Here is a 15,379-nt window from a genome sequence, read left to right as displayed (position 1 = left end):
GTATCTAAGGTTTGACTCTCATCATCCACTGGAGCACAAACTGGGTGTCATCAGGACGCTACAACACAGAGCGAACACCATCCCCACTGACACAGCGGCCAGGGAGGCAGAAGAACAGCACATCAAGAAGGCCCTGAGTAAATGTGGTTATCCCAGCTGGACTTTTGTCAAAGCTGGGAAGGCACCTAAAGAAAGCTCCAGCCGATCCAGGAGAGAAGGACAACCGCTGCCCAGGCGAAAACCTGTAGTGATCCCATATGTGTCAGGAGTATCGGAACAGTTGAGACGCATTTTTTCTAAACACCGGGTCTCTGTGGCTTTTAAACCCCAAAACACGCTGCGCCAAAAACTGGTCCACCCCAAGGATCGGGTCCCCCGACACAAACAGAGTAACATAGTGTACGCTGTTAAGTGCCAGGAGGATTGCCAGGATTTATACATCGGGGAAACCAAACAACCTCTGGCGAAGCGGATGGCACAACACAGAAGAGCAACCTCATCAGGCCAGGACTCTGCAGTTTATTTACACCTACAGGCCAGTGGACACTCTTTCAACGATGAGGATGTACACATCCTGGACAGGGAGGGACGCTGGTTTGAGCGCGGAGTCAAGGAGGCCATTTACGTGAAAAGGGAAAGACCATCTCTGAATCAAGGAGGGGGCCTAAGGGTACATCTGTCACCATCTTACAATGCTGTGATTGCAGCCATTCCCCAACTCTCTGTGAATGGGACTCATGGCCATTGATCAGTGTTCTTTGATCAGTGGGTTTTGGTCAGTGATTGTTGATCAATGGTCATGGGAATTTGCATAATTATGATTAAGGAACTGACCTCACAGCCCATTGTTCCTTCAGTGGGCTGGTTTCAGTCATTATGCAAATGTACTGTTTATAAGGTTTGGGGAAACCTGCAGTCAGCTGAGACTGAAGAAGTCACTTGGATGAGTGACGAAACGTTTCTCCCACCAAACGCTACGTCCAGATGAACAGATTCAACTTTTGGAGATAAACATATTAATGTTTAAATCCTCATCAGGACCTCCCATGATCCACACTCTCTTATTCTCCTTTACCTCACACAGCGTCACACACAGAGGTTACCTGTGCACCGAGCCTTACAGCACTTCTACAGTTCCTGTGACAGTCACGCTTCACTCCAACCTTTCGTAGCAGTTTATAGATAACACGTCTCCCCAAACTGGAATTTTGTGCATTTTTTGGGCTCATCATAAACCAGACCACTGTTTGCAAAAATGAGCAGCTCAAACGTGCAACAACAATACACCAGCCGAGTGGCTCTCATGCAAAGAAGTTAAAGCCCTCAGGACAACCACGCCCCCTGTACACATCAAAGGGTTGTTATCGTTTCAGCTACTTCTTAGTTTGAGTTTTAAGCAACAAGTTCTCCATCACACTGATTATATTAATGATTTGCTGAATCATTTCTTGTTCTTGTCTGAAACAGCCCATGAACGTGTTCCTGAAACAGCTGTTTCAGCGCAGGACCTTTGATCAACCTCAGGGGATCCTTTAAGTTCAGCTGTGTTAGATTTGGGCACAAAAATAAAATGTCATGATTCAGGATGCTGAGAATGAAAGCCTTTGGGATGACTGAAACTGAACTGAGACACAGAATAACACCTGGTAAACCTTTTAAACAAACTAAAAACAGGCATGTTGTCTAACAGCCTGGTAATTCTATTGAGACTTTCTTGTCTTACTGACCGCTCAAAGCCACTGTAGATCGTATTTGCAGATCCATCCCATATTCACACCAACATGTGCAACATGACGTTTGTTTGTAGTGTGGTAGCCCACAATGGTAGCACGGTCAGACCAGTGTGGTTTTACATCCGTGCCTTGTTTGTGGCACAAATCATCATTTTAAAGATGGAAAGCATTTACATCATCCTGAAGCAGATACCCTCACCACTGATGTTACACAGCATTTTAACCTTTCATAGTTACACAGTGACACTTCACACATACGGACAACAAACATGGAGCTGCCAGAAGCCACACGCCTGCAACACACCATTGAAAACCAAAGACTAGCCATGGCTGCTTGCTTGAGTCTAGTCCCAATGGGTAATACTGAGGAAGTCAGGGTGGTTTTCTTGTGTATCTGAAATGAATGAGGTTTCCTCTTAAAGTGCAGCAAAGGAAGTGCTATACATACAGTATATGTGAGTACAACTGTGGTTATAGTTGATTACTGTGTGCACATGTGCATGAATGTATGTTAGCAACGCTGCGGAGACAAATCAAACCATTGTTAACGGTTACACTAAAGTTAGGGTTAGGGTGCGTATCTAGGCTGTGACGTTAAGTCATAGTACTCTCAAGTGACAGAAGCATGGTGTGGCTGCGTGTGATAGAATATGCAACTGCCTGTAATTATTTCTCTAACAGAGTCAGCAGGAGGAGGATACTGCAGCACTTTCCTCTACAGGATAGGACAGCATAACTAATGAGAGGCTAATCATTCATCCAGCACAGAGACATGATGTGCATAGCTGATATATGCACACCGATGACCTCATTCTCTCTCTCTCACACACACACACACACACACACACACACACACACACACACCACTGCGGAGACAGGCTTAGTCAGCTGTAGAAAACTGCAGACAGAGAAGAGAGGAAATGAACGAGGATGGAGGCGCAAAAACAGGCAAAAACAAAGAGATGTAGAATCACTTATCACAGCCAGTGGACATGTTTCCTATAGCTGCTGGCACATTAAATTAGCTCTTTGTTCCAGGTCACAGATTAGCTTTTAAAGACAGACAAACAGAGCTGCTCTTGCACACCTTGAGAACCTGCCACAATCCTCCCCCCGTCCTTATAAATGAGCTCACAGCACAGGGACACCCTCCTTTGTGTTTGATCACAGACTGCAAAACACACTGCAGTTATATTTCACACCAGCTGGTGAGGTCACAGATGGGCCCTTTACACAGTTTCCTGCTGCTCCATCTGATGCCAAGTTTACTGACGGTACCAAGAAATGTTGAATTAAAACACTTTTTTTGCAGAGATGATTTTGTACAAAAATCCTCATTTTAAAAACAGCGAGGCTTCACACAAAGTTATTATGATTTTGGGCTAAATGACGATGCTAACTGAGGTTGTGTCTTTGAGCCCAAGTTGAAAACATCGCAGTACCAGAGGAAATCATGGAGCCAATTCTGAAAACAAATGTCCTGCAATCAGAAAGTGAAAGGAGGCCAGCATCAGGTCAGTCCAAAATATCTGAGCTCTACATTAGCTGCTGGGTTATATTAACTTCTTGTTTATAATGTCTGTGTAGAATTTGTTAGTTGGTTTCATGCATTCAACTCTTTTTTTGGAGTAAACGATATGCATCGACGTAAAACGTCACTACAGGACACCCTGCACAGCTAATATACTGCATCACATTCAACATTACTTCATCACTTTGACCTCTGATGCTTAAAAAGTTGAACATCAACTAAATATATTCCCCACATTGAGAAAACGCTGCATAGATAAAGTATTTTCCCTTGAGAGCTGATGCAGACATGCAAAGGGTGTGAAACCAAAATAAAAGTCAAACAGCGTTGGCTTCTACAGTCCCTCCAGGAGGGCGCAGACATGCAGAAATCTTACTCCTTCATGAAGCAGATGTGGACATCTCTCTCTTAATTTCTCATTTCATTCCAATTTTTTTTCTCCCTGAGCTACCTTTCTACTATAAACCCTCCTAGATTTACAGGCATCGCTGAGCAGTTCCAGACTAATTTAAAAAAATCATGATCCCTCAAAGTTTGGTCAGAAGAATCAAGGAAGGTGACATACTAAACTTACACTATAAAAATCAATAACCACAGACATCTCCACTGTCAAAATAGCCTTTGAAAGCACAAACACTGTGTTCTCAGAGTGAACACTACAACCCTTTTCCTTTTCCATCAGTACTCACTCGGATCGACTCGGCACGGTTCGCCACAGTTTCCAGGGTTTTCCATTAGGTCACAGTACCTGGTACCAGGTAGTTTTTAGTACCTGCTTGCCGGGGTGCCAAACGATCCGAGCAGGTGCTAAAATGTGACGTCGTCAGACTGGATGCCACTGTTTGGCTGGTCAGTGGCGTCACTTGATGACTCATTAGAGCGTCTCGTTCACAAAAATCAAAATCGTCATTTTTGAAACTCACTAAAGAAGGAAAATGGCTCCAAAAAACACCGCTGTGATCCTCGAGTGTGACGACAAGCCACAGACCGAGGGAGGGATAGCGATAGCAGGGATAGCATCCGAGTCGAGTCGATCCAAGTAGGTAAGGATGGAAAAGAGGCTTAACTAACAGCATTGCAGCTTTCTTATGATAAGTAATAGAGCAGGGCGATATGACCAAAAATATTTATCACGATATACATTTGAAAATTTGCGATAACGATATAACTGATGATATAATTGATGTGAGACAAAATACTTTACAACTCCACAACTTTATTAGTGCAAAAACCCCATCAATGTATTTTCACTTAAACAAGCAGCTGTTTTTTATGTGCATTAAAGTTATATAAAAATGTAACAGTGCAAATTCCTCGTTTTTCCAGTTTAACCAAAAGGCATTTCCAGTGGAAACTGGCCGACATATCCTCAGCATAACCATGTATAATATCCACAAAACTTACAAAGAGGTTATACACACACAATACGGTAATATTATGTTGAAGCACAGTACGTATCACTCCACGAGGCTCCTGCCTACGATAGCCGTAATGCTCCGACAATCCATCAAGCGGTGCGGCTTCGTGCTTAGCAAAGTTGCACTAAAACATTTGACAGATTTTCGAGCGCCGTGTACATAAAATCGTTTCGAGGTCAGTAAACACAACCAGAGTTCATACATAAGGCACGCGGGATTATAAGGGACACTGTCGATTTTCAGAAAAATCAAAGCATTGATTCTAAGTGTGCCGTATTTTCCAAACAACACGGTAATAACGACGGTCCGCTAGCATGCGCTACCAAAAATAGTGCTTTGTTGTGTATCTGACGGACGAAAGCTAAACCAGTTCCACACCACTGAAGTTGCAGCATTTTTACAAACCAGTTCTGGTTCATCTGTTTCATTTAACGATCCACTTTCCCCATTCTCATTCTGCGTCGCCGCCATGTGCGTATGTAAACAAAGGCACTGCGCATGCGCGTTTTACCCACATTCTATCGCGATATTTCATTTTCCTATCGTTGCCCCAAATTACACCGGTATTACTGTGAACGGTATGATATAGCCCAGCCCTAATATGCAGTGTATCATTCAACTGTTTAATGCTAATACACCAGCTCATGCACTAGCAAGTCAGCATGTTTTCTTGTGTATAGTAAACCTGTCACGGTTCTGGGTCCGCTGGACCCAGTATTTTGAGTTGTTATGGTTTGGTTTAATTTTGAATGATGGATTGTTCTTTATGTTTCTCTGGTGCTTTGTTGGGTTTTATGATCAATCTGTGTTTCAGTCATTTTTGTGTGTTTTTGCATTTTGGATTCTTTTCTTATGATGATGATGATGATGTTTCAGTTATTCTTCTTTAGGGATTAGTTCGTAGGGTTTGTGTTCTCATGTTTATTGCAGGTTTAGTTCAGTGTCTGGTCTGTCTCTCAGTGTCGTGTCTCTGTCTGTGTTTAGTGGTTCCTTGTTTCCTGTTTTATTGTGAAAGTCTATGTCTTATGTTAGTGTGTGCAGCTTTGCTCCCCCCGTCTCGTTAGCCCTGATCTCTCCCAGCTGTGTCTCCCTCCTGTTGCCCATTCCCTGATTACCACCCTGTGTATATAAACCCTGTGTCAACTTAGTTTGGTACTTCAGCATCATTCTGGTGCACACAGACATAATGGGATAGTTCCCATATCTGAATCAGCACGCTGGTTTAAGACAACATTTTTGTTTTGTCCCTGTTAACCTTGACTGATGTAATTATTAGAAGACATTCAGTGCATGTGATGAAAGCGAGGGAGTTCAGGAGGTAGGACACAGAGTGACAAGTCACCAGCTCTGAGAGTGGGACCGACTGGAACATCACAGTCTTTGTCTGAGGTAGCTGGCAGGTAAAAGGTCTTTTACTGTCCCGTCTGACACAGGTGTAGTTTCACATGTACCTCCACCTGGTAATGTCGACAAAGGTTTAGGCCTTTTTTCCCACTGCGTCAGTGTCAGTATAAAACGACTGCTGACAAAGTATGTTTAATGTAATTCACACTGTTCATTTAAATAAAATCTGGTTTTGTGGAGCCTTCGTGTTGTAAAGTGTCACTTTACAGGTTTTTATTCAGCCACAGATTGCGTGAAAATGTGTTTACCCCCCACCTGATTTCCTTTTTTTTGTTTGTTTGTCACAGTGAAATGTTTCAGATCATCAAACAAATATAAATATTAGGCAAAGATAAGACAAGTAAACACAAAACAAAGTTTCTAACTGAAGCTGTTTATAACCAATCACAGCAGATGGCCCCGCCCTTCCCTGAGCCTGGTTCTGCCGGAGGTTTCTTCCTGTTAAAAGGGAGTTTTTCCTTCCCACTGTCGCCAAAGTGCTTGCTCATAGGGGGTCATATGATTGTTGGGTTTCTCTCTGTATGTATTATTGTAGAGTCTACCTTACAATATAAAGCACCTTGAGGCGACTGTTGTTGTGATTTGGTGCTGTATGAATCCAGACCTACACGCCTCTGGGTGAACAAATCTATAGCTATAATAGTAAAGCTCTCTCTGGCATAAAATAATAACAGCTGAGTTTTGTGAGTCAGTCACATCTACAGCCTGATAGTCATGGATGAATCTACATCTCTCCCATTCACCCAGTTATGTGCTGATACTCTGATTCGCCTTATTGCTTTCATTTCTCAAGATCTCAACTGATATTCACTGGGAAGTGATTCCTCTGGAACACACAGACTCTTAGCTGGATTATGAAGGGGAGAGACAGAACAGGCATGAATGCTGCTGAGAGAAAACATGGCAAACACCCCCTTGGAATACACACATTGTTTTCTCTCAGCCGACGGGGGATTCTTATCAAAACGCTGCCAGGACTGTGGTGAAAGGATACGGTAATTACAGACAGTGCACACGCAAACAGAGCAAGAAAGGCCAACTGAGCTCTGCGCTAATACAATGTGTCTGGTGTGGGGGCTATTTACATACCCATCCAGAGCGCTTGTCACATTCAATTAATTAGTCTCTGGAAGGGTGACAAAGATGATTAAAGAGAATGATGAAAAATATCTCCTCATATGGCTCCGTAAAATCTGCTAAGTCCTTTTAACATGAAGCCAAATGATCTTCAAAACCAGGTGCGCTGTCTCAGGAAAAATTAAAGGTGCTTTTCTTTTCATTTCCCACGAGCTATTCTGCTCTTTTTCTTCCAACCGATGAAGGGAATGCAAAAAATGAGCTGTGACAATGTTTGTAGGAGTGGCTGTGATCATGAGCTGTGCTTTATTCAGGCGGAGGGAAGAAAGAAGTGAAGCCTGCGGGGTAATGAGCTGCATCACAATGTCCGCTCATAACCCCAGCCTATTTAATATTGTCAGATCAATTAGTAGGTGAAGAAAGGGCTGGGGAGAGACGGAGGCCTCGGTTCATACGAAGCCTGTGTGAGGAGGTGCCACATGGTTTATAACAGTTTATTATAGCACAAGGTTTTAAATGTTTAGAGTATGTTTCATTTATCACACAGAGAGAACAGGCTGAGATGGAAATCAAACATGTGACAGGCTTCAGGGGAGTCGGGAGCTGTTAAGAGTGTGGCGAATACCCAAAGGTGCACACGAATACACAAACCTACACTTCAAGCAGTGCCGCGTCTCCGCTAACACGTATCTGCCACTGAAATACAGCTGAGCATCCTGAGCCTCATTTTTCACCCCCAACCACAGCCGAGCACGAGCCAATTCATCCCAAGGCTGTTTATCACCAGGGATGTTTTTAAAGGAATCATCCTTAAAAATATATATTAAAAAAGTGTAATTATACACAAATGTCTGGCCGTGAAAACATAAAGGCTCACTTCAGTCAGATTAAACTTGTTTGAGACAAACAGGACTTTGACAGTGACTGACTGTACCGTTATCATTTCAGTCAGAAAAACACCAAACACTGCAGCTGTTCATTTACACTGCAGGTACCATCAAAACTACCATTTAATTCATATTCGAGAAGCCCTGAACATACGGGGAGAGCAGTGACGAGGTGGAGATCTGTTATAGCTGTGACTGTAACTCCATGAGTGATGAGTGAGGAACAACACGCTCACTCACTACGAACCTATCACTCATATTCTGTTGGCCAATAGTCTGGATCATCCTCCTTTGTGACTCTCAGAATGACCTAAATGGACAAAGTGGACTGAGCTCGTTACCTGATGAGTGGAGAGTTCACTGGGATCACAGACAAAACGATGTGAGGGGATTTTCCTACAGGTGTCCTCAGGAGCACAAGTCTTTCCAAGCCATAAAGGAAGCTCCTGCTGGCCACATAAGCAGGTCGGAGACGCTCCCATGTCGGCTTCACCTTCCAGACCACGAAGGCAGGTCGAGCTTTTATATGGTCTCAGGCTAACACTGACCTTATTTTAAAATCTGCATGTAAATCATTTTTAAAAGCCTTTGTTTAGTGTCACAGCAATCCTGTCCTTATTAACTGACTAACAGGCGCAGTGATATTATGGCAGGAGTCACAGAGTGATTCAAAGTAACACTCTGCTCAACTCTGAACAGGGTGCTGAGTTGTGAGAAAACATAAGATAAAGGGTCCTTTAATAATGTGTGCACTCATCTGTGAGTGCTCAGTTTCTGCTATGATCCCACCATATTATTATAGTAATGATCTACATCCATGACACAGTACACTTTATCACAGTATCTGGAAAAGACTCTGCATGTGTGTATAATCACTATTGTGCCACGTCCACTAGTGTCCATAATTAGGCCACTACTACCAGGACCAGTGAAGGCAGTGCTTTTTAGAGGGTTAGCATGTCCGTGTGGGGTGTGCATGTTCTGCTTGTGTCTGTGTGGGCTCTCTCTGTCCACATGTGTTAGCCATGCAGCAGTTTGTCTGGGGTGTGACAGCTGGGACAGGCTGCAAACCCCCACCTCAGGATGAAGACGTGGAAGAAACCGAGTGGATGGACTGACTCATTATTATTATTATTATTTTACACAAGGAGCACAGTCCATATTCTGTCCCACCATTACTCAGCACAACCTCAGGTGTCACCATAATGAAAAACCCTCTCTTGTTACTGTCTGTAAGAGTATTAGTAGTTTCACATTTATAGACTTGAAATGTGAGCTGAGCTATGAGGAATGACATGAGTGCATCCCGGGCAGATGAGTGTGTATACAGCCAGCTCCTCTGCGTGCTAGCTTACGAGTTTGCACGCATCGCTGCTTTTTCAGGCCTGCAGGAAATGCCTGGACTTTACCAACGTGCTGCTTGCTCCGCTCCAGTGTGACGCTTTAACAGCACTCCCCCACCTAACACTAAAATACCATTACGTAACACTTCTCCTGAAAGATATGAACAAAAACTGCTGACTCAAGCAAACAGAACAAACAATGAAAACACTAAAGTGGTCCAAGCAGCAACACACAGGCCTTTCATCAGCTGGGGAGCAGAATGAACCATGCACAAGCACAGCGCTGTTGCTACAGTGATCCTAACAGTCCAACTTACACTGACATTTATTTGGCTTTCTATCCCGAGTCTGGTTCATGCCTCAGACTCATTACAGGGTTCATTCACTTTGCTTCAGCTGGAGCAAACATGCATGCAAATGCAGCACTGTAATCTATTCCTGCAGGTCGCTGACATGGCACAATTCATGCAGATGGCTCACACACACACACAAGTGCCCGAGGTTTCAGCTCTTTAAAAATGCACACACACGCACAATCCACACAATCCACACAATCCACACAATCCACACAATCCACAGGCTCCTACCTGCAGTTCGGCGGTGGGTCCAAGGTTATCTCTGCGAGCTCCTTCTGGATTCTGAAACAAAAGGACGTCCTGTGTTATAATCACACACGCACACACAGTTACATCAATCCTGCCTATAAAATCAATCTGTGAGTGTACACGCTGAACACCTCAGTGATTTTCTAATGAGCTCCTGAGCTGTGCCTGAGCACAGGAATAAGTCCTGATCTGCAGGATCAACACGGCGAATATTTGCCTTTTCTTATTAAGCACACATGGATAAACTGATAATAATGTCAAAAGGCTGGGATAAATAAAGACACAATATCTGCTATATCAGCTAAATTAACTGTGCTGCTGATAAAGCATCTGTACTTTCAGAAAGGTAACTGAGAAGAGAATCAACTCTTCATACTGGTGTGTGTTTTATTTTCAAGCCACCAGGACTGATCTAAGGTGAAAGTTTGGTTTAAACCACGGCACAGAGCACTTGTAGATGTGACATTTCTATATCTAGATCCCTACTTAGAATATTAGAAATTCAAAGCTCACAATATTCCTGATCCTGAGATAAACCGAACACATTTCCAAAGCAGAAGCTCACATGATTCTGCTCAGTGAGTATTAGCTCAGTCTGAGAGCTGAACAGGGGAACATGTGCTAGCATGTGAAGTGAAAAAACACACACACATTAACCGACTGCATAAAAATGCAGCATTAGAGGACGACCTGATTTTACTCAGAGGACAGCGATCTGTCTCAACTGAGCACTCAAAGCACCTTTTACTGCTGGCATCATTCACCCGTTCAGGCAGGTATCTTTTCTACACATAAGTCACTTATCTAACACACACACACACACACACACACACACACACACACACACTCTGATGGATAAACTAGGAGCAAACTGGAATTCGGTATCTTGCTCAAGGACACCTTACATCATGTCAGGGATCAAACCATCGTCACTCTTGAGTCACAGCTGCACTGAACAAATCAAATCCATTACAGAAGACTTTGGTTTGTTTTCAGCAGACCAACAAACATCAACATCAAATCAACCAAGAGTACCGTCTTAGCTAAAAAAAAGGCTTTTTGTGCTTAAGTGGACTGATGACATTATTAGGATAACATCATGACCGGTCTGCCAAGACAAAGCAGCGCGCTCCATCTGCAGTTTGGTAACAACGAGGCTGCTGAAAGGTTTTTGGTGAGCAGATGAAGCGCTGTGGTCAGAACAGCACTGCAATCCACTATCAGGACATGAGATGCTTTGGGTCTGCTTCGGTGCATCTGGGCCAGAACAGCTTGTCATCATTAATGGATTAGAAATGATACCAACCAAGGATTCATGCTGCAGCCTAAACACACCTGTGAAAAGCTCTTTGGGATGACAGAGCAATCAGCAGCTGCAGTGCTTAAGGCCAAAGACATTCTAACTAGGGCTGGGTATCGTCACTGATTTCTAGAATCGATTCGTTCCCGATTCACAAGGTCCCGAATCGATTCGATCCACGATTCGATTCAATTCGATTTGATTCGATTTGAATCTGGGAAATTTTGACAGTCAGAAATATTATAATTCAGATCAGTACATTTACATATTTTTGTATCTATAAAAAGGAAGCTGACACACGCAAGACTTTATCAAAGGTGTGAGCGTCACAGCAGATGCCTTTGTGTCAAAGTAGCTGAAGATAAAACACAGAAAAACATGAAGGTGGTTTTCCTGGCCTGGGATTTTATAAAAATATGTATCTGCTTACATCAAAAATGAAAGAAAACCATTAATCAACACATGAACGTTACCTCTGACGTTACAGCGGTTTTGTTAGAGACACGGCTAAGTGTTTTGCATTTTGCATAATTTTAAAAAGTTTAAATTTGTTCAGTATTGAACAGCAGAAATTAGGTTTTCTTTTTGGAAGAATGTAAAAGGGGAAAAAACAGCGGTCGACAGCAGCCGCTTAAAGCTGCAGCGCCCGTCGGGTGAGAAAGGCGACATCTCACTGATTCTGATCCGCGCTGTGTGTTTACGTCCTTGTGCAGAATCCGTGTACCTGCTCTCATTTACTGTCTTAGCTGTTTGGTGGTTGTTGAAATTTTGTGAGGTTTCACCTGAGATTCTGGCGTTTCGGGCAAAATAAATTTATATTAAAAAATAGATTCAGGATTTTAATGAATCGATTTCACGTTATCCAAGCCAGAATCGATTTTAATCGATGAATCGATTATTAAAACCCACCCCTAATTCTAATATTCATGTGATTCTCCTTTTATCTAAACATTATATTTAACTATCAAAATGAAATCTACACAGGCAAGTTTTCCCAATGAGTCATGCTCTGCTGTAGTTGCATTAAATTTTTCTTTACAGTCTTACTTTTTCAGGTAGGATTACATCAAATTTACAAAAACAAACAGCTGAGGAGTATCCCGTCTAAACATTTGAGAAAAATCCAGCAGTAAAAGCTCTTTTGGAAACACACTGAAAACTGACTGACAGCAGCAAAGCACCTGCTTGTTGTCTGATGGATACCATTACAGCTTCAGTGCACATCAGTCTAATTCCCTGTGTCTGAGTTTCTGTCCTCTATCTCTTGTTTCTATTGAATAGAAGGAAAATTGTGGGAAAAAAGGCTGTTAAAAGCTACTACTGCTGAGTGGGAGGATGGCCATACCATAAGGTTCACTTAGTCTAATGGTCTCGTGCACATAAAGAAAGAAACTCGAGCAGAAACTGCTGCTACTTTTCTTTTTCAGGCTTTAGGAAACATAGAAAGAAAACTCTGAGTAAAGAATAAAAACCTAAACAGAACAGATACATAGATGTGCAAAGAAGTTAATGATGCTTCTCACACTTTACACATCATTAAAAAACATTCATTGTGGATCAGGGTGTACTTCACAGGCTGATGACAATATAACACAGAGTGTGCAAGGACAAGTTTACTGTGAAACTGAGTGCAGCTCAGACTGGGAGGAAACACGAGGAGCAGGAGCCGGTAACACAATCTCCACACTTATGGAGTCGTGAAACAGCTTCAAGATTTTCTGAAGTGCCAAAAATTGACTAGTGCAGCTGGGGACCTGTTAGGGAGAGCAGTGAGATGAACCTGAAAGGAAAAGCGCCTCTGATTATATTCCCAGTTCTTCATGCTTGTGCACGAGCTCGGGCTCGTTCCTGAGGTTCCACAGTGCATGAACTACACTGTTAAACTCTGCATGTATGTGGATCAGTCTATGATGTATAAAAGCAGCTTTGCGTGTGTAGCACCTGATGATTTATTACAAAAGCTACCACTGAAATAAACCAAATAAACCCTAATGAAGTGGTTACCCTCGTGGTCCTTATTTTTATGACACGGCCCCCACTGTGGACAAGACGTCCTCTCTGTATGTATTTGACAGCAGCGTCTGCTATGAGTGACCTCATTTCATATAAGATTCTTTAATCACAGAAATATCCAGTGCAATGTAAGAGCAAATCCACACACTTTCATTTATGAAATGCTGCACGATGAAGCATTTTTCATATAATAAATGCATCATGATTTTTAAAGTGTGAATACAGCATGTGGGCGGCTTTTAATGTAAAAGATACAACAAGGTGTGAAAATGTAAAGGATTTCATACAAACCAAAAACAAAAACTGACATGGCTCAAGTGATGAAGATAATCATCATGGATGAGCTTCCTCAGTAGAAATATGTCGTGCGGTCAATATAAAGTCGATAAAACTCATTCTGTCCGTGCTCTGACAGCCAGCAAAAAGGCCAATGACAATAATACCGTGCCAAGTCAACCATGTGGCTGGATTACAGTTAGAGCCACATCAAGTTATCCTGACACACAAAATCCAAGAGGAGCAGCCTGCAGCACACGTGCTAATGTTTGGGCTGCTAACTCTCCATGAGATAAAAGACAACAACAGCTGAAAGTGTTCACGGACACTCAAACAGTGGTACTGTACAATAGGGCTGGGCCATATTATACCGTTCACAGTAATACCGGTACAATGCTAGGCAACGATAAGAAAATGAAATATCGCGATAGAATATGGGTAAAACGCGCATGCGCAGTGCCGAAAAAGCGCAGCGGTAACTAGAATGAGAATGGGGAAAGCAGATTGTTGAGTGAAACGGATGAACCAGAATTGGTTTGTAAAAATGGTGCAGCTTAACTGGTTTGGTGTTTGTCCGTCAGATACACAACACAGCACATTTTTTTTGTAGATCATGCAAGCGGGCCGTCGTTATTGCCGTATTTGTCGGACTAAGGTGCTCGTAAATCTGGGAGTAATCTGGGTCCTAAACTCCGTCCTTTAAGGTCCCGAAGTCAAACGAACACTGCAGCTTCACTGAGAGTTAAAAACTGTCTAAATTCTTTCATCTTTAATAAAACGATCAGCGTTGCTGCTTTACCAGGTGTAACTATGATGTTTAACATCCAGGCATCCATGAAAACAGAATTCATTACATTTAACGGAGTTAGAAGTTAGCAGGAAGCTAGCGGAAGTTAGCTCACTAGTTTCGCTAGTTACCTAAGCATGATATAGCATGTTCTGACTGAGAGATTTCTGAAAAAATTCAGACGTACAGCTCTGCTATCACTTCCAACATAAATGAAGACAGAAAACTAAACAGCAGTGACGTTTGTAGGGTTACTGAAGTTGGGCTAGCTGCTATATAATGATGTGCTACGTGATCACTAGCGACACAGCTATGTTAGCATAGCATAAACTCGATAAAAGTTAACGTGAGGGTTCCTGATGGTTAGGGACAAATGCAATCTCGTGGCAGGATGCTGTAAACGGACCAAACTTCAGTCAGGAGAACAACTGAGATAATCCATCCACAATACGAGGTTAGTCATTAATATACTGCAACAACATGGGAATAGAGCAGCTGTGATAGAATACAGCATTAATGAATCAATGGTACAGAAGTGGAGGAAGCAAGAAGAATGAGTTGAATAAAGTTGGACTTATCTGACTGCTTTGTTTCGCTTAATGTGCCTTATAATCCCGTGCACCTTATGGTCCCAAAAATACATATTTGACTTTTTTATTTGGCACACTGCAGTTTAATGTTGCAAAGCACCTCTTTTTAACTTCAGTGGATATTATACATGGTTATGCTCAGGATATGTCAGCCCATTTCTACTGGAAATGCCTTCTGGTTAAACTTTCAGCAAGGAATTTGCATTTGCACTGTTAAATGTTTATATAGCTTTAATGCACATAAAAAACAGCTGCTTGTTTAAGTGAAAATAAATGGATGGGGGTTTTTGCGCTAGTAAAGTTGTGGAGTTGTATTTTGTCTCGCAGAAATTTTATCGTCAGTTATATCGTTATCGCAAATTTTCAAATGTATATCGTGATAAATATTTTTGGCCATATCGCCCTGCTCTACTGT

General features: G+C 42.4%; 1 protein-coding gene across 1 annotated transcript in view; it reads right to left on the bottom strand.

Annotated features, from left to right (window-relative positions):
• LOC100697459 (ubiquitin-conjugating enzyme E2 E2) overlaps nt 1–15,379 on the bottom strand; it is a 72,806-nt gene that overhangs the window by 44,673 nt on the left and 12,754 nt on the right. The window contains exon 3 of the mRNA XM_019350764.2: nt 9,981–10,031. Coding sequence (XP_019206309.1) covers nt 9,981–10,031 — 51 coding nt within the window. The remainder of the gene's footprint in view (nt 1–9,980; nt 10,032–15,379) is intronic.

The sequence above is a fragment of the Oreochromis niloticus genome, linkage group LG22, assembly GCF_001858045.2.
Source record: "Oreochromis niloticus isolate F11D_XX linkage group LG22, O_niloticus_UMD_NMBU, whole genome shotgun sequence".
Lineage (NCBI taxonomy): Eukaryota > Metazoa > Chordata > Actinopteri > Cichliformes > Cichlidae > Oreochromis > Oreochromis niloticus.
Note: the sequence above shows the minus strand (reverse complement) of the source record. Positions and strands in the feature narration are given on the sequence as shown.